Source organism: Monodon monoceros, unplaced genomic scaffold, assembly GCF_005190385.1.
Source record: "Monodon monoceros isolate NGI ecotype Baffin Bay Population unplaced genomic scaffold, NGI_Narwhal_1 Super_Scaffold_20, whole genome shotgun sequence".
NCBI classification, from domain to species: domain Eukaryota; kingdom Metazoa; phylum Chordata; class Mammalia; order Artiodactyla; family Monodontidae; genus Monodon; species Monodon monoceros.
This window is the reverse complement of record NW_021703777.1, coordinates 81,086,375-81,104,878: the sequence shown is the minus strand read 5'-3', so window position 1 is coordinate 81,104,878 and position 18,504 is coordinate 81,086,375. Positions and strand designations below refer to the sequence as shown.

At 42.9% G+C, this 18,504-nt stretch overlaps 1 protein-coding gene across 1 annotated transcript; it reads left to right on the top strand.

Annotated features, from left to right (window-relative positions):
• The first annotated feature begins 3,986 nt into the window (after positions 1-3,986).
• PCDH7 (protocadherin 7) lies at positions 3,987-15,993 on the top strand. Its single transcript, XM_029235226.1, has 2 exons — positions 3,987-9,260; positions 15,395-15,993. Exons 1-2 carry the CDS (start codon positions 6,087-6,089, stop codon positions 15,428-15,430), a joined length of 3,210 nt encoding a protein of 1,069 aa, XP_029091059.1. The 5' UTR covers positions 3,987-6,086; the 3' UTR covers positions 15,431-15,993.
• The last annotated feature ends 2,511 nt before the right edge of the window (positions 15,994-18,504 follow it).

The window sequence follows — 18,504 nt, the reverse complement described above, 5'->3', positions numbered from 1 at the left end:
AAATTGTAAATCTACGCTTTATTGCATATATTTTGGCATTTAAAACTCTAGAAATCAAAAATAAAAATCTCTCAATCTGTGCTAAACTTAAAGTGAAGATTATTTCTACCAGGTGTCACTTTAAAACCAAAAACATTGCATTTAAATCAGTAAACCACACAGCCTATAAATTAATATTTAGATAAACTCAAAATTATTTTCATGAATTTCTTTCTCTTCAACCAGAGTTTTTATACTAGCCTTATGGAAATGTTTAATAGTCATCCAAATAGGCAGTATGAATCAACTTAGTTTAGTTCTTAGCTTGTGTTCTTGTATTGATATATTGCAATATATGGCTGTGCATTACATGATTTCATGGTTTAAACGGTACAACTTGTTTTATTTCTTGGCTGGAGACCAATTAAATAACCACTGATGCAAGCAGTTACTACCTGCTTAAAAGGAAATCTGTGGTTTCCGTATTTAAACTGCTGAGTTTTAATGTCCATCAAAAAGTCTGTTACTGCAATGAATAATTTAGCCATTTCCGTCTACTACACATTTTAATACTACAAGTGTGTATTTAAGACTGCAAAATATGCCTATAGTTTCTCAGTCCCAAGAATCAGAATCATACTTGCTGTAAGACAATGGTTATATTTACTGTTTGAAATGTTATAGGTTTAAGGGACGTCATTTTTGATAATTATTTAGAGAAAGAAGACTAAAATATCAAATTTAACAGAAGTAGTTGGAGAAATGATTGATCGTAAAGAGTTCAAAAACTTTACACCTATGTAACTGGATACAGATGACCCTTTTGAAAAAGATGAAAGGTCAATGAATTTGAGGATGTAGGGGTGTCATTTCCTCAGTTTGTCCCTTGGTGGCGTTCTTGAGTCACTTTCTCCCTTCCCGTCAAACTGCTTTACATTTCTTTCCAGAACTGGCTATCATGTTTACTGTATTTAACCTTTTTCTTGTATTATCGTAAATACAGCATCTATAATAAATGAAAGCCCCCCAGAGATTATATCTCCGACACCTACTTCTTTGTAATTCATTCTAACCCATAAACTTTTGTTGTCGTTGTTATTCCGCTTCCTGTCTCTTCTTGAGGCTTAAACTACATCACGGATCCTGAATGCTATTTTTCAGCTCAGTCACTGAAATGTTTTAACTGCAAAGTAGTTTCAAGTAAGCAAGCTTAGTCGGTATATTTAAAAAGTAAAACCAAAAACTACCGGATATTGTAAGTTAGGCTAAAATATTTGGCATGGAAAAAAATCGTTGGCCGAGCTTTTATAAAATGTCTATTAGAATGGGATGGTATTTCTATAATCAATTTTCTTTTTTAACCTAGGTTTCAAAGGGACATTTCTTTTTATTGTCCTAAAACAAAAAAAGGAAAAAAAAACAAAAACAAACATCCCCAACATTTCAAAGTCTCTCAAACATTTTGGTTCATACAAGCGATGACGTCCTATCTGAGGAACTAAGGTTTTAGGACACTGATCTCGTTTCCTCTCTTCAATTCTGGCCGCAAAAGTAGCAGTAGCAGCAGCGGTCTCTTTAATTTATTGCAGCCGGTTACACTTTCGATCCCATTTCCTTCTGAACCCTTTCAGGTTGAGAAGATAAACGCAGCCTCGGGTCTGAAAAGCCGGGCGGGGTTTGTGGGTGGGAGCGAAGCCGGATATCGTATTCCCTTGGTGAGGTCTTGTACCGGGGGGGGATTTAGTCCCCCCGGTTGCGTTTAATGAAATTGCTGAGCACTTGAGACACTGGCTCTAAGACTGCGGAAATGGGGCGGGGGTGGGGAAGACGGCATCTCGCCTCCATTCATCCTCCGCGCCGGCTGGAGGCTGGAGGCTGGAGTTGGAGTGTCAGTCCCTAGACAGGGGGCGGAAGAGGACTGGGAGGTCCGGCCGCGGCAAGACACCCCGAGGGCTCCCCTCACCTCGCCCACAACCCTACCCCGCCCATTCCGTTCCCTTTCCCAAGAACCAAACGGCTAGGCAAATTTGCCAACACTCCTGGCTGCTCCGGCGTAAAGGTCGGAGCCGGGGACCGTGGGGGGAGGGAGGAAGTCCCGAAGGCTTCAAGGCCTCAGCAGTCTGGCAGCGCAATTCTCCATGCAGCACACGTCGCACCCATTTCCCACGCTGGTTTGGCTTGGCGGCGGAGTTGGTAGGGATGAGAGTAGGGAGGGCGGGCTGGAGACTACCTCCCGCTTGCAATGAGGAAACCACTCCGCTGTGAAGGACGAGCTCTCCCCCCGCCCCCCACGTCCGTTCAACTGGGAAGGAAATTTCAGCGCGCTGGGGAAAAGTCGCTCACTCTTTAGCCCTTCGCTGGTGCGCGCCTGAAGACTGCGCGCCGCAGCGGTGGGCGAATGTTTGAAGATGCGCAAGGGCTTGTTCAAGTTTATGGACTGGCGAGGCAAGAGGGAGTACACAACGTCTCTGCCCATGCGGCTGCCTGAAGTTTGCAAAATCTTAGTAAAGGCGGCGAGGGGAGTGAGTGCACTGCACCATATTGCCGCGTAGTGGAACGCGCGGGCGCAAGGCCGCGGAGTGGACTGGCTTCAGTCTTCCGCCTTGGACGCTGGAAAAATGGAACCGGGTGTCGCAGGGAGGCAGGCGTTTTGATAAACCAGAGTTTGCCAGATATAAGGGGAATTGGGCGTTACTGACACTTAGCCGGCTTCTGGGGCGCTGCGGCGCCCGCCCCCCGCCCCCCGACTTCAGACTGCGGCGGTACGCACTGAGTCTGCGCGCCGGGCTGTTCTCGCTGATGTTGCAGATACAAAGCGGAGAGGCTCTGGTGGCGGCGAGAGGGTAGGAAGTGGGGGGTAGGGGATGGGGAAGAGGAGCGGGAAGGCCGCCTTCCCGGCCTGGCCTCGGAGGAGGAGCCGCTACCCCCAGAGTGCTGCTGTTTTAGCAGACTGGAAAATACCCGCCCGCTCCCTGGCACATACCACACACGCTTCCTTCCTCCGCACCTTTACGGTCCCCCATAGGGAATGCTTGGAAATCTCTGCCGCCCCTCCCCCATTCCTGCTGGCTGCACCCGCCTAAACAACCGCGCGCAACAACTGCTCGTAGACTTTATTGGTGTTTGTCTTCTTTAAATCATGCTGCCGCCTCACATAGGTCTCGTAAAAGCAGAGTACCCACTCTGGACGGCTTTCTTTCTCTTTGCTTCTTTTCGCTTTAAATTTTACTTTAAGAGGAGGCCCTTCAATGCCTATAAATTGTGCAGACCAGCTGAGGACCAACCAAAACCTAGCAGTAGCCCCTTTTCTTTTTTGAGGTGGAAAGAATTCTCTCCAAATATCTCCTGCCCACCTCAAACCGCCCCCCCAATCCTGGCTGGGCCCCCTTGTTTAACAGCCGCTGAAATAAATGAAGAGTAACTGGCTGCACTTCAGAAAACACGACCAGAATTGAGATCCGATGAGGCGGGCTGCGGTGGCCGTGACTGAAAACTGGGGAAGCCTCGCGTGGGGGAATACCGTGTACGATCAAGTGGCACAAAGTCAAAAGAAGGAGAGAAAAGGAACTAGGGACACTTAGGTACACAAAGTTGCCATTAAAGTTTATTTCCCTTTTATCCAGATAGGTGACGCTACACTTTGCCAGTTACTAAAGGCTGCAGTTTTCTGCTCAGAAAATAATATCGAGGCTTCCAACATGTGTTTATTACCCAAGCGCGCGCACACACACGGTCTACCCCCGTAAGCAAGCGCGACGACAGGGATACCAAGCATTTAAACAAAGACAGCCGCGCCCCCACCCCCAACCCCAGCCCTCCTAACTCTGCGCTCCCAAAAAAGGATCCCTCTACCACTCTCTGGAGTTCGCTGTTCTCTCTTAACCACTGCAGCCCATCATGGTTTCTCAGAACACCAGCGTGGCTCCCTGGGTGCACGCGGGGTCCCCGAAGCCACAGCCGACCAAGCCTTAACCAAGATGCTAATTCGCGAACCAGAGACACTTCGGGAGGTGGGGAACATCATCTGAAAAGGGGGAGAAGGAGAAACGTTTGCTGGCACTCTCCCGGCGCTCTTACACACTCGGCATTAGTCAGAGCGAGAAGGAAATTTACCAGCCCCAGGGAGGGAAAGCAAGTTCCCCCCAGAACACAGCGGCTGCACTCGCCAGGGAGGGAGAGGGGCAAGCTTTGGCTTATGGGGGACTTGATGGGGTTGTGCACACTTGGAGTGGCCCCGGGAGCTGAAGCTGGGCTTTCCGGAGCGGGGCGGCTGGCTACTGCTCCCTCCTGTCTCCTCCCCCCGGTACTCCTCCCTCCTTCACTGCTAGTGTGTAGTTTCCGCGGCTCCGCTGCTACTGCCGCCGCCGCAGCAGCAGCAGCAGCAGCGTCAGGGACATGCTTGAGCTGCGAGCGAGGCAGTGAGCTCCCAGCAGCAACCACCACTTTGGGCAAACTTGCGGGTTTCCGGCTCGCGGCTAGCGAGCGGGAGCTTCCCGCTTGCCACTGAGTGCCTTTGAGCCGTGGCAGCCAAAGGGGCGGCGGGAGCGCCCGCACCACTCTCCAGACCAAAGGGCACGAGACAACTGCGGAATTCACCCGCCGTGCCAGGGCATTTCCGAGGCAACAACCGACTGGCACTTTTTGTCCCCTTGGCAAACTGGATTTTTTCTTTCTTTTTTTTTTTTTTAAAGCTACTTGGCAGCTGCCTCTGACTTCACCTCCCCCACCCCCTATGCCTTTTGCTTTTCTTCGGAAATCCGGACAGAATTGGGCATCTTTGTTAACTGCCGTTGGGAGAGCCCGGCTGGGGTCTTTCGCCAGGCCAACCTCGCCTGCGCACCGAGCCTAGTTTGCTCACCTTTGAACTGCATAGGGATCAAGTTCAGCTCGAGTTGCCTGCATTGGGACTGGGAGAAAAGAGAAGGGAGCGTGCAGGAGAGAGGAGTGGGAGAAGGGGAAAGGGGAAGGGAGAGGAGGGGGGAGAGAGGAGGAGGAGAGAGGGAGGGAGGGGAGGGATCGAGAGAGAGCGGGGAGAGAGGGAGGCTGCAATCTCCTCCCTGAATCGCGCACAGCGCTGCAGATCCCAGTGCTCTGACATGCGGGCCGAATGCAGGTGAGGAAAGGCACAGACTCTGCGGCTGCGAACCCAAACTTGGGCACCGCGCGGTGCGCACTGCTCAGCCTTCACCCCCGCGGGCGAAAGGCTGCTGCGGTTTCAGGCGGCGGCTTCGTGACTAATGACCTTGCGCAGAGTTGTTAAGAAAAAAAGAGAAACCCAAGCTCTCTGGGGTGAGAAGGGACTGACTATCTGGCCGTCCCTGAAGATGGCTCGGGCTGCTCTTCCGCGCGCGGGGGGAACCCTGAAGCGGACCGCTGTGTGACTCGTGTCGTCTCCACTGCACAGTACCCGAAGCGACCTGCCGGGATTTTTCATTCTCGATCTGTTGACTGGCTCCGCCGCTGCCTGAGCGGAGTCGGAGTTGAGACTGGCTTGTTGCTAGCCCTAGCACCTCGTGCAGGAAGCGACTCACGTTTGCCTGGGCAGCCGGAGCAGAAGCTGGGTCTGGAGTGAGTGGCTGGAACGTGAATTGGACGCAACTCGAGTAGCAGCAAAGACGAGCGGGGTTGGCAGGCGGGGAGGCTGCAGGCTCGCTCCCCGCTGCTTCCCGGCTCCACCGCCGGCCTGACAGACCGGTTCCGGCCCCATCCGACAGAGCGGGGACGGGAGCCCGGGATCCTCTGCGCGTTGCGGTGATGACTCTGCGGGGGCGGGGGGGGGGGGCTCCGAGTCCGCGGCGCTCAGTGTCCCGTGAACTGTGAGTACTGCGACTGAACGGCGGCTGGCGAGCGGGCGATTAGCACCCATTGCATGAATTATGAAACAATAACTTTAGGAGGAAGCAGGAGGAAAAAAAAGAAGGATCTTTCGCTGGTCCCCCCTGGCCGACTCTGGACGTTGCTCTTGCCCCCTCCCTTTTCTCCCTCTCGCTTCTTCCCTTCACAGAGAGGGGAGAGGACTGGGAGGAGGGCAGGCGACCGGCCCCGGAGCAGGGGGGCGCCTAGGGGGCCGTGATTAGAAGGAGCAGTAGCAGCAGCAGCAGGAGAAGATGCTGAGGATGCGGACCATGGGATGGGCGCGCGCCTGGTGCCTGGGCTGCTGTCTCCTCTTGCCGCTCTCGGTAAGCCTGGCGGCCGCCAAGCAACTCCTCCGGTACCGACTGGCCGAGGAGGGCCCAGCAGACGTCCGCATCGGCAACGTCGCTTCGGACTTGGGCATCGTGACCGGCTCCGGTGAGGTGACTTTCAGCCTCGAGTCGGGCTCGGAGTACCTGAAGATCGACAACCTCACCGGCGAGCTGAGTACCAGCGAGCGGCGCATCGACCGCGAGAAGCTACCCCAGTGTCAGATGATCTTCGACGAAAACGAGTGCTTCCTGGACTTCGAGGTGTCGGTGATCGGGCCCTCGCAGAGCTGGGTGGACCTGTTCGAGGGTCGGGTCATCGTGCTCGACATCAACGACAACACGCCCACCTTCCCGTCGCCCGTGCTCACGCTCACGGTGGAGGAGAACCGGCCAGTGGGCACTCTCTACCTGCTGCCCACTGCCACCGATCGTGATTTCGGCCGCAACGGCATCGAACGCTACGAGCTGCTCCAGGAGCCCGGGGGCGGCAGCAGCGGCGGCGAGGGCCGGCGCGCCGGGCCTGCAGACAGCGCCCCCTACCCCGGGGGCGGCGGGAACGGCGCGAGCGGCGGCGGCCCGGGTGGTTCCAAGAGGCGGCTGGACGCGCCAGAGGGCGGCGGCGGGACCAGCACCGGCGGCCGCAGCAGCGTGTTCGAACTGCAGGTGGCTGACACCCCGGATGGCGAAAAGCAGCCGCAGCTGATCGTGAAGGGGGCGCTGGACCGCGAACAGCGAGACTCCTACGAGTTGACCCTGCGTGTACGCGACGGTGGCGACCCGCCTCGCTCCTCCCAGGCCATCCTGCGGGTGCTCATCACAGACGTGAACGACAACAGTCCCCGCTTCGAGAAGAGCGTGTACGAGGCTGACCTGGCGGAGAACAGCGCCCCGGGGACCCCCATCCTGCAGCTGCGTGCCGCCGACCTGGACGTGGGGGTCAACGGGCAGATCGAGTACGTGTTCGGGGCGGCTACCGAGTCCGTGCGGCGCCTGCTGCGCCTCGACGAGACGTCCGGCTGGCTCAGTGTCCTGCACCGTATCGACCGCGAGGAAGTGAACCAGCTGCGCTTCACCGTCATGGCCCGCGATCGCGGGCAGCCCCCCAAGACCGACAAGGCCACGGTGGTCCTTAATATCAAGGACGAGAACGACAATGTGCCGTCCATTGAAATCCGCAAGATCGGGCGTATCCCACTAAAGGACGGGGTGGCCAACGTGGCCGAGGACGTTCTGGTCGACACCCCCATCGCCCTGGTACAGGTGTCTGACCGAGACCAAGGCGAGAACGGAGTGGTCACCTGCACTGTGGTGGGCGATGTGCCCTTCCAACTCAAGCCGGCCAGTGACACAGAGGGCGACCAGAACAAGAAAAAGTACTTCCTGCACACCTCGGCCCCTTTGGACTATGAGACCACCCGGGAGTTCAACGTGGTCATAGTGGCGGTGGACTCGGGCAGTCCCAGCCTCTCCAGCAACAACTCCCTGATTGTCAAGGTGGGAGACACCAATGACAACCCGCCCGTCTTCGGTCAGTCGGTGGTGGAGGTATATTTTCCCGAGAACAACATCCCCGGCGAGAGGGTAGCCACGGTGCTGGCGACAGACGCAGACAGCGGGAAAAACGCTGAAATCGCCTACTCGCTGGACTCTTCCGTGATGGGGATCTTTGCCATCGACCCCGATTCTGGGGACATCCTCGTCAATACGGTGCTGGACCGCGAGCAGACTGACAGGTATGAGTTTAAAGTTAACGCCAAAGACAAAGGCATCCCGGTGCTACAGGGCAGCACCACAGTGATTGTGCAGGTGGCTGACAAGAATGACAATGACCCTAAGTTTATGCAGGACGTCTTTACCTTTTATGTGAAAGAAAATTTGCAGCCCAACAGTCCCGTGGGAATGGTCACAGTGATGGATGCTGACAAGGGGCGCAATGCGGAGATGAGTCTGTACATAGAGGAGAACAGTAACATTTTTTCCATTGAAAATGACACGGGTACCATTTACTCCACAATGTCTTTTGACCGGGAACATCAGACCACATACACATTCAGAGTCAAGGCTGTGGATGGGGGAGATCCTCCCAGATCCGCAACAGCTACAGTCTCTCTCTTTGTGATGGATGAGAATGACAATGCCCCCACAGTTACCCTTCCCAGAAACGTTTCCTACACTTTACTGCCACCTTCAAGTAATGTCAGGACAGTAGTAGCTACGGTGTTGGCAACAGACAGCGATGATGGCATCAATGCAGACCTTAACTACAGCATTGTGGGAGGGAATCCCTTCAAGCTGTTTGAGATTGATTCCACCAGTGGTGTGGTTTCCTTAGTGGGAAAACTCACCCAAAAGCATTATGGCTTGCACAGATTGGTGGTGCAAGTGAATGATAGTGGGCAGCCTTCCCAGTCTACCACGACTCTGGTGCATGTGTTTGTCAATGAAAGTGTTTCTAATGCAACTGTGATTGACTCCCAGATAGCCAGAAGTTTGCACACCCCACTCACCCAGGATATAGCCGGTGACCCAAGCTATGAAATAAGCAAACAGAGACTCAGTATTGTCATTGGGGTTGTTGCTGGAATTATGACGGTGATTCTAATCATCTTAATTGTAGTGATGGCAAGATATTGCCGGTCCAAAAATAAAAATGGCTATGAAGCCGGCAAAAAAGATCACGAAGACTTTTTTACACCGCAACAGCATGACAAATCTAAAAAGCCTAAAAAGGACAAGAGAAACAAAAAATCTAAGCAGCCTCTCTACAGCAGCATTGTCACTGTAGAAGCTTCTAAACCAAATGGACAGAGGTATGATAGTGTCAATGAGAAGCTGTCAGACAGCCCAAGCATGGGCCGATACCGATCAGTTAACGGTGGGCCTGGCAGTCCTGACCTGGCCAGGCATTACAAATCTAGTTCCCCATTGCCTACTGTCCAGCTTCACCCCCAATCACCAACTGCAGGAAAAAAACACCAGGCCGTACAAGATCTACCACCAGCTAACACATTTGTGGGAGCAGGAGACAACATTTCAATTGGATCAGATCACTGCTCTGAGTACAGCTGTCAAACCAATAACAAGTACAGCAAACAGGTAAGATGCATCCCAAATATATTTAAGTATCTGAGACAGAGCATCTTCTGCAAAGTTTTGTCTTCTCTCTTAAAGCTACTAGTTAACATTTTAATAGCAGGAATTTAGTGTTGGTGTAGTTCATACACCATTTATTTAGTAGAGGCCATGTACAAAAGGTACACCACTGTATTTTGCATGTTACACCAGAGTTTACTAAGTTACTAAAGAAAACACTGTAGGCAGTGTTTTACACTTCTCTTAGTACTTGATAATCCTAGTTCGTTCTACATTCTCTGTTTCCAGATAAATATGTAAGTATTGTTTGGATGGCTAGTTTTAACCTGAAATTATTTTCTTTTGTGCTACTAAGTGGATAATTGTATCCAAAGACAAAATTTCTAAAGTTATTTCTGTTGTCTATGCAAATTGGGCACTATAAAAGTTTTAGCTATGTTATATATATCAGCAGATGCTGATTTATGCAAATGAAGTACTAAGTCCGAGATATTGAAAAACTGACTACTTTGACAAAATGCTGACTTACAGTATTTAATGATATGCAAATACCATGCAAAGCTACATTTTTATTATTTAAGTATCTATACAATTAGGCTTCTATAAGGATATGCAGTCGGCCTTTATATTATTTGTATTCTGTAATAAAAGTTCATAAGCAAAAGTAAATTACATGAACCATTTACTATTTAAGCCAAGCAACAAAAATGTTCATGTTTGATGCAGTGTGTGCAAGAATATTTTGATGTGCATTGTGATATACTGAGACTATAAAGGCTTTATGGAATATTTGACACAGTTATTATTCAGTGAAATGTGGCAACAGTAAAAAAAAAAAGTGTATTCTGAAGTGAACTTCAAAAATTATAAAATTTATTTTTGAAAGTTTTGCTCATGTAATATATGTGTGTGTGTGTGTGTGTGTGTATAACTCACAAAGTTTACTTTTCACACCCATCAAAGTTTGACACACAACAAATAAAAACCTTTTGGAAAATTCTGTGTCTAAAGCTGTAGCAGCTCTGCTAATAAAACGTCACATATTTCTTACCACCAGAACATCTCAAGAAACACATTTATGTCTGTCAATTAATATCCAATAACAGTTTTTCTATTAAATATGTCTTGCATGTGGAATGTGAGATCTTAGAATAATTAAGGCAAAGAAAAAGTTATAGCCTCATTGAAGATGTTATTGATGGGCTCAGTAAAGATATTATAGAAAAGAGATAAATATTAATTTCTTATTGTCATAATTTTAAAAAATCAACTTTCTAAAGAAATGTCTTTGATATATAGTAGTTTACTGTAGGTATTTGGATAAGGAGAAAGACAACATGCTTTTATATCCAGTTATCAAAGTAATCCAAGAAAACACAGGTTTGAACTACACTGAATTAAATGACTTTCAAAAAGATGTCTTTTCATGCACGTGAGCCTGAGTTATTTCTTTTAAACTGAAATATAGCAAGTGGAGAGTATATCTGTTGTTGTGTTATTGCTTTACCTGAAACTAGAAGATTTTTGTTTTGTTTTTGGTGCTTTTATCTGTTTTGTAAACAAGGACGATTCCAGTTAAAAATAACAGCACTTTTATAACGTTAGTTATAATAACATGCACAAATAAAGATCTGTAGAAATTTATTTAGAAAATGGTAATGTGTTATGCAAAAGCATGTGAAGAGATTTTTCTGCAGAAAACTTACTTCTCCACTGTCATCTTAATAGGACTTTTTGTCCTGTGGCATTCTAAATTATGTAATCTTAAAATTTTGAGTAGACATATCAAGTGGCAGATTTATTGATACTTTATGCAACCACTTCCTATGTTCTGTGCTGTCATTAAGCTTTATTTAGCTCATCAAATGGGGTTAGCTCTATATTCTTGAATATTTAAAACAGCCAATATCAAGACTGTTGTGGCATCCTGTTTAAAAGGCAAAGTGATATGCTTATAAATAAACTAATGTATGGTGTTAGTCTCTTAACTCAGCAAAGACGTCCATATACCAGAAGAGAAAAAGTACAAAGCCATTGAAATAAACCATGCACTTTGCTAAAAGTGACTTTGAAAAACTTCTGTGTTGTTAGGCATTCAAAAGATGAATAAAGTTTTAACCACAATAAATAGCTGACCTAAAATGAAAGAAAGGCAAATGGAATACACTCCCCTTAATGTAATTAGTAATAGTAATTGATATGCTTCATCTCCTCAATATTGCTGTCAGGAGACAAGGGATCCATTTACAAAGTTACGTTCTGTTTAGACATCTCACATAATAAACAGGATCTTTTTTGTTCTCATTTTTTTGTAATGTAGATAGATGATTTTCTATATTTATTTTTAAAAGATATTACGTTTAGTTTTTAAACATTGCCAAAATGTATTTTCCTTGATTATAACTGAAAAATAAAATTAAAAAAAGAATGCAGCATTTTCTTATAATTTCTCCCTTTTAATGCCAAATTTATCTAAAGAAAATCTTGAGGGTTGCTGTCTTTTAATTTCTTACAGTAGGGATTAATTAAAAATATGAGATTTTATCTGAGGTAAAGCATTTTTTTATTTATATTTTTCCTGAATTTCTTATCATAGATCTTTACTTGTGATATAATGGAAATGATGTCTTTTACAGTGTTCTTATCTTCATGAGAATTGGTATGAAGTGTTGCTCCTAAGTCCTGTTAATGGTTACATTATAATGAGTTAAACAGCTTTGTAGAAATAAAAGTTTGTAAATAATGCCCCGCTCCCCTTCTTTTTGGTTTGTTTTCATAGGCTCTAGAGACATTCAAATCAATCTTCTATAGTTACTCTTGGGCAGAATCCAGGAGATACTGTGTTGCAGAGATGCCGGAATTATTTCTGAAATTCACACATTAGGAAAACTGATTACGTGGCCCAGGTTTTCATAGTTCATACCTTTGCAATTCAAACAAAAGCCCTTGTTCTCAACTAAATAATCTGTCTAGTTGAGAAAAATGGGGATCATTGACAGCATTAAGTGTACACCATTCCATTTCATTCTCCCTTTACTTGGTAAACCTGGTCTTGGTGGCTGTTAAAGTTTTGTGAACTGGAAGTTCAGCTGTGCTTTTGACTTGTGAAATGAAGGCAGAATCATTCTATTTTTCTATTTATTTTACTATGTGTTAAGTATTTTTCAATTTTCTTAAAAATAGTATAATTCCAAAAGATTAATAGGCAATATAAAAGTATAGTTCCCACTTTGCATATTATTTTCAAGCTCTTTTGAGCTTATCCTTGCCATAATATTATTTAGATAATGAACTGGCAAGTAAGAATTTCATTTTATTTAGTAAATGGAAAGTAAGGTACTTTATTTCTGCAAGCATATAGAGGATACAGCTTGAATAAACATTAATTTAAAAAGCCATTTGTAGCTGATACTGAAATACTCAAGAAAAATTCATATTAACTCCAGTGACAGTTTCTCTTGCCTAAGGAACTTCTGCATGTCATCTGAATAAAGTTCCCTTTAATTGATCCAACTGTGTTCAGTCTATTCATTGTATACTTAGTAAAATTATGGCAGAAATTATTTTTTTAAATTACTTCCATTTTGGAAACAAATAATGACTTGCCATCATCTATTAGAGTTCTAAGCACTGAGAAAACTGAATATCAATTTATTTGTGAATGTATATTACACCATATGTATTATAGTGGAAATGCCAACCACAGCTTCCAGCTTTAATTCTATAAAAATAACTTCTACAATATGATTCTCCTGTCTATGACTAAGGACACTTTCAAGAGGCACAATGAATCTGCATATGTTGGGATTTTTGTTACATACGACCTGAAATCATAGGCAAGAGACTAATAACTGATGAAAGTTAGGCTGTGTCTTTAGTCAGGAGGTATCTACTAAAGCAACAATACTTGGCTTTCTGGATGTCTGTGAAACAAGGAAAGGGTCATCCACTGATTTATCTCTAATGAATATACAAATTTTTATTGAAGTCCAGGTATGACCATTTGAATCTTACCCCAAACTTCTAAGTCAATTACTGACTTTGACATAAGACCACAAAGTCAGTTTAAGTCAGGATTCTAAGTAAATCATGCAGCTGGACAACTATAGCAAAATCATTCTTTCTTGTTATCTTTTATCTTTGAGTAAGTACATATCTCTTATGCCGAAAAGCATGCACATGTGGTAAATATATATCATAATCTCTCTCTCTCTCTCACACATACATACACAGATGTTTCCATATAAACCAACTATGTTTCCATTAGGCTTTTATTTCCTGTGATATTCATACATTGATACGTAGGAAACATTTGAACTTAAACACATATAAAACTGACATAATATATGTCATAATCAATTGCTTAATGTTTGTATCTAAAATTACTAGAGTTATCACATTTTAGAATTAAAAGATATCAACCAAACCAACCCCCTCATTTTGTAGAAGAAACTGAGGCCTAGTATGATAGTTAATTTGATTGATATCGTTAAGATTACCAGGGATATAATGTGGACTAGAGTCCAAGTCATGGAGTGCAGAGAGTCCAATGTTCCTTTTTTTTTTAATCATGCTACCTGTAGGAAAAAAAATTGAATTTCTCTCTTTCTCTGTATATATTTCAATAGTGACAGAAATCTCTTGAGGTTTAATTATGTATAGCTATATATTTGGCTATTAAAATGGATTTTTTTACAATAGTATATAATTCTGCTTTAGGCTCTAGTTTATATCTGTAAAATCAGGGAAATTATAATCCAAATTTGATAGATTAAAAGAAATTCATAGTTATTTTCCTCTTATGTAAGATAGCAAATGATGATGGACATTAAAGTAACTTAACATGGTTTAGAACATATATTCAACAAGTTGAGAGAATTTTTAATTTTAGCAGAACAATGACAGTAGATATAAGCTTCTACCTAGCATTTAGTATATCCTCAGTAAAAACATATTTGTAATGGAAATGAATAAAGCTTTCTATACATTATTTATGAAACTTTCTATGCATTCTAATTGGGATAATCTTTTACCTTTTCCATCAATAGTGATGATTCCTTTGGCTCTATGCTCCTTTGCATTTTGCCAACTGTGTAGATGCACTTTACTTTATTAACATCCTTAACACACAATTCTGAACTAATATTTCCTCTAGATTTTTTTTCTAGAAAATTTATAGAAGAATGTGACATTTTGCTATTTTTCAATTGAATTGCTTCCTTGTTAGGCAGTTAACCAGTATAGCATTTTAGATTCTAAATTTACCTGTTGATAAAATATAAAAGATTGAATTTATTAATTTCAAAAATAAAATGTAAACTATTTTTAAAACTAACTATAATATAACAAAACCATTTCTTCACCATAGCCCCCAATGCTTTCAGACATTTTAACATCATTTCTTTTCCTAAAAGAGGATGGTAGTGGAGGTTATGTAGAAAATTTAGTATAATAATTGTTTAGAGCTTTATGTTTAAATTGTATATAACCAATTTCTAGGCTGTTAGCAAGGCTGTATATCCATTTATTTACTATGACTCTATAGAAATAGTAGAATCCGTATATGTGTGTGTGTATATATCTATATCTATCTATATATATCTATATCTATATTTATATCTATATCTATCTATATATCTTGAGTCAGCTTTGCTTTTCTTTCTTATTTATTTTAAAAGCCCTTAGAATCTTTTCTGAAGCAGGGACCATGTTTCAGAACATTACACAGTGCTTTATTTAGCATTAGTGTTGTGGGAGAAATCACATTCCAAGAAGAACTGAGCTGAAACCACTAAAACTAGTCTTAATTATCACTTCTGGTGAATTAATGTTTTAAAGGCGGAATAAAGGTTTATTTTCTGTAATTTAGTGATGAACTAAATTCCAGATTATTGAACTCTAATGCTGTGTAAAAACAAACAAAAAAAACTATTAAAGCTTCCAAGTAGGATTCATCTGACAAGTTAATTTTTTTCCCCTGAACATATTTATTATTTACAAACACATAATTTGCAAATAAAAATTTCTCTGCTCCAAAACCTCCATCACAGCATTCCAACTGGGCATAAGCCATTGGGGAAATTTCTTCATAGCATTTTTTTTTTGACCTGCATAAATCTTTATTTTCCTTCTTTCAGATGCGTCTGCATCCATACATTACTGTGTTTGGCTGAATTCCACTCTAATATGATGCTCCATTATGCACCATACTCTGATGACCTTGCTACTTCGCAACCTGCTGGAGCCTGCCCTTGGCCGTGGGGTGTCAGCCAATCACTGCTTGTCCCACTTGTTGTGCATCTGATTTTCAAGGTTTTTTGTTTTGTTTTGTTTTTTTCTCATTTAAGGAAAAATAGTATTGAAATAAACATATAAAAGAAACAGTATTAATAAAGAAATGTGCTACTAATGGATGTCTAAGTCACCAGGAATTCCTTTCTCAGAATGGTGGTTAGCAGAACTTAACAGTGAAGTCTTTTTAAAAAAAAAACCAAAAGCATATTTCAACAATGATTTTAAGACTCTGGCTTTGTGTAAACCAAGAAAAATTAAGTCTATGAAGTCTTTGTCTATAATACATTAAAAAATGATTTTGTATATAATCCTAAATTGATCAATAGTTTTAAAGTGTTACATAATCAAAGCCTTTTCCAGATCAGGGAGATAGGTCTGTCAGAGTGAAGGATGGTGTCTCCTTTGCATTGTGTGGGTGTATTTCTAAATGCCACTGTACGTGTTTGCTCCCACACATGTGTATAAAGGACTTGGAGCAATATTTATAAAAATTATTGTCTGTAAGACAAACTTGAGAGATTTATTTTGTGTTTACCACAGGCACTGCCAATGGACTGGTTTTTCCTTAATCTTGAAATACTGACCAAAATATCTGTAGAATTTTTAAGATTTGTGTTGCTGTTATTAAATTCCTTAAGAAAATTTAGAACCTTTAAGTTAGATTCACTGAAGTCACTGTGGTCACATTCAGAAGGAATATGTGGCTACCTATTTTTGTGGACTACATTTATCTGAAGGCTATTCTATTTGATGTCAGATAACATAAGTTCAAGCAGCTTCTGAGAATTCAGCACGTTATATATTTTTGAGAAAGCAGGTAGCCGAAGTTTAGTTGTATAAATAGTGATTTGCTAAGTAAGTCAAGAATTCTCTGTATGGTCCCTCTAACTCTCTCTGTTTATATTTTTATGCCTCTATTTGTTATGTTGTATGTGTTTATGTGCTTAAACATAAGTGTTCCATATGAAAACTTTGATAATTTTATATTTATCATATCATCTGCCTTATTAAAGTTTTCCCCAAGTTTGGAAATACTAAGAATTCAAGATTCTTGAGAAATTTTTGGTGAATTATTGTCAATATAAAAGCCCTTTATGAAATGTAAATATATACTGGAACAACATTAAAATGTGGAATGATAGGAAATGCACACTAACCCATGTAAATTACCAGTGCATGTATTTCAGGCTTTTTATTTTATTAGCTGTTTATTTAATTTTGCAACATAGAAATTTTCAGAAATATCACTGAGAATATAGTGAAATTCCTGAATAAAACCTAATTTTCATCAACCTCTCTTTTGTTTTGAGCACAAGGACCAGTGTAAGAAACGGGTGAAAAAACTTCTTTCCACTTTTGGCTTCTAGGAAATATTATGTTTCTTCATCCCAAGTAGTAAACTTCCTTAGATATATACTTAAACTAAATCCTGTAACAAATCACATCAACTCAAAACAAATTACAGACCAAAAGACCAAAAAAAGAAGTCCAGAATTTGGGGATAAATTAATCTGTAACCACATGGAGGGGGTATTTATGAATACCTTCACAAGGACCATTCTAAGGCAGAATTTTGCAAACTTGGGTTGCAACACACTATTGGGACATGAATCAATTTGTGAGTTTCTACCATACCACAATTCGAAAGATACGAAATAAAGCAGAAAAATTTCAAGTACACCATTCATGTAGTAAGGGTAAATATTGTCTTGTGCAGTCTTTATTTCAGTTGTGTTTGTATGCCTGTGTGTCTTCCTGCTTTTGGTTGCTATGTAAAAAATTTGTCTTTTTGTGGAAGCAGTTGAAAAGGATTGAGAACCATCCCTCTAGATTGTTCGGGGTAGGGAACAGTGGCTATTTTACTGTTATGATTAGAAAAACATAATAAATCAAAACAACAAAATTACTAACACTCCCAAGGATTTTAGTGTGCTTTTCAGCTGAATCAAAATAATCAACAGCAACAAGCTTTTGAGAAGTCTGTTATCATTCCTCTGTTTTTAAATCTTTGAGCACTTCGCCACTGGTTCCTATCCCTGCACAGACTTCCAGATTTCTCTCTGCTCCAACCCCTTGCTCCCAGATGTCATCCTCCTCCTCAGGTCTCCTTTTCAGTTACTGGAATTTGCCATGTAGGGAGGTTTCTGTGGAGAGTTGGAGATAAACTCAGAGCAACCCACCCACCTTATATATTTTAGCATTTGGATATTTTATTAAAAATGACAAGACAATACTTCCTTCTCCATTACAAAATCTAAAGAGGAATATGAGGGCTTCCCTGGTGGCGCAGTGGTTGAGAGTCCCCCTGCCGATGCAGGGGACACAGGTTCGTGCCCCGGTCCGGGAAGATCCCACATGCCGCGGAGTGGCTGGGCCCGTGAGCCATGGCCTCTGAGCCTGTGTGTCCGGAGCGTGTGCTCCGCAACGGGAGAGGCCACAACAATGAGAGGCCCGCATACTGCAAATAATAATAATAATAATAAAAAAAATGAAGAGGAATATGAGAATGTTAGAGACTGGCTTAAATAAAGTTTTTTTCTTTTAACACAATTAATATAAGCTGGTACTGGGTATGCAAAGAAAAATAAGATAGAGTCTTTGTCCTCATGAAATTACTATATTAAAAAGAAGATTACAGAGCAGAAAAATGATGATTATAGATTATATTTGCATTATGCTTCTTAAGGGTCAAAGCATTGAATGCATGTTTGCTTCTCAGCGTAATCAGTGAAAAAAAGCACCATTATTATTTCTGAGGTGAGCAAACTAGAGTAATGAACAGCTTTTTCAGCACTCTGATGGAACTAGCTAAGAACTTTATCAAGTCTTTGAAGAAATAGCCAGTCAGAATTCAAAAGTACTGAAAGCATTTGAGGAAGGTGGTGAAATTTGTGCTTTCAAATACACTATATTTTTAGACTTACCTAGGTAAATTCTTCCCAAAAGAATTAGA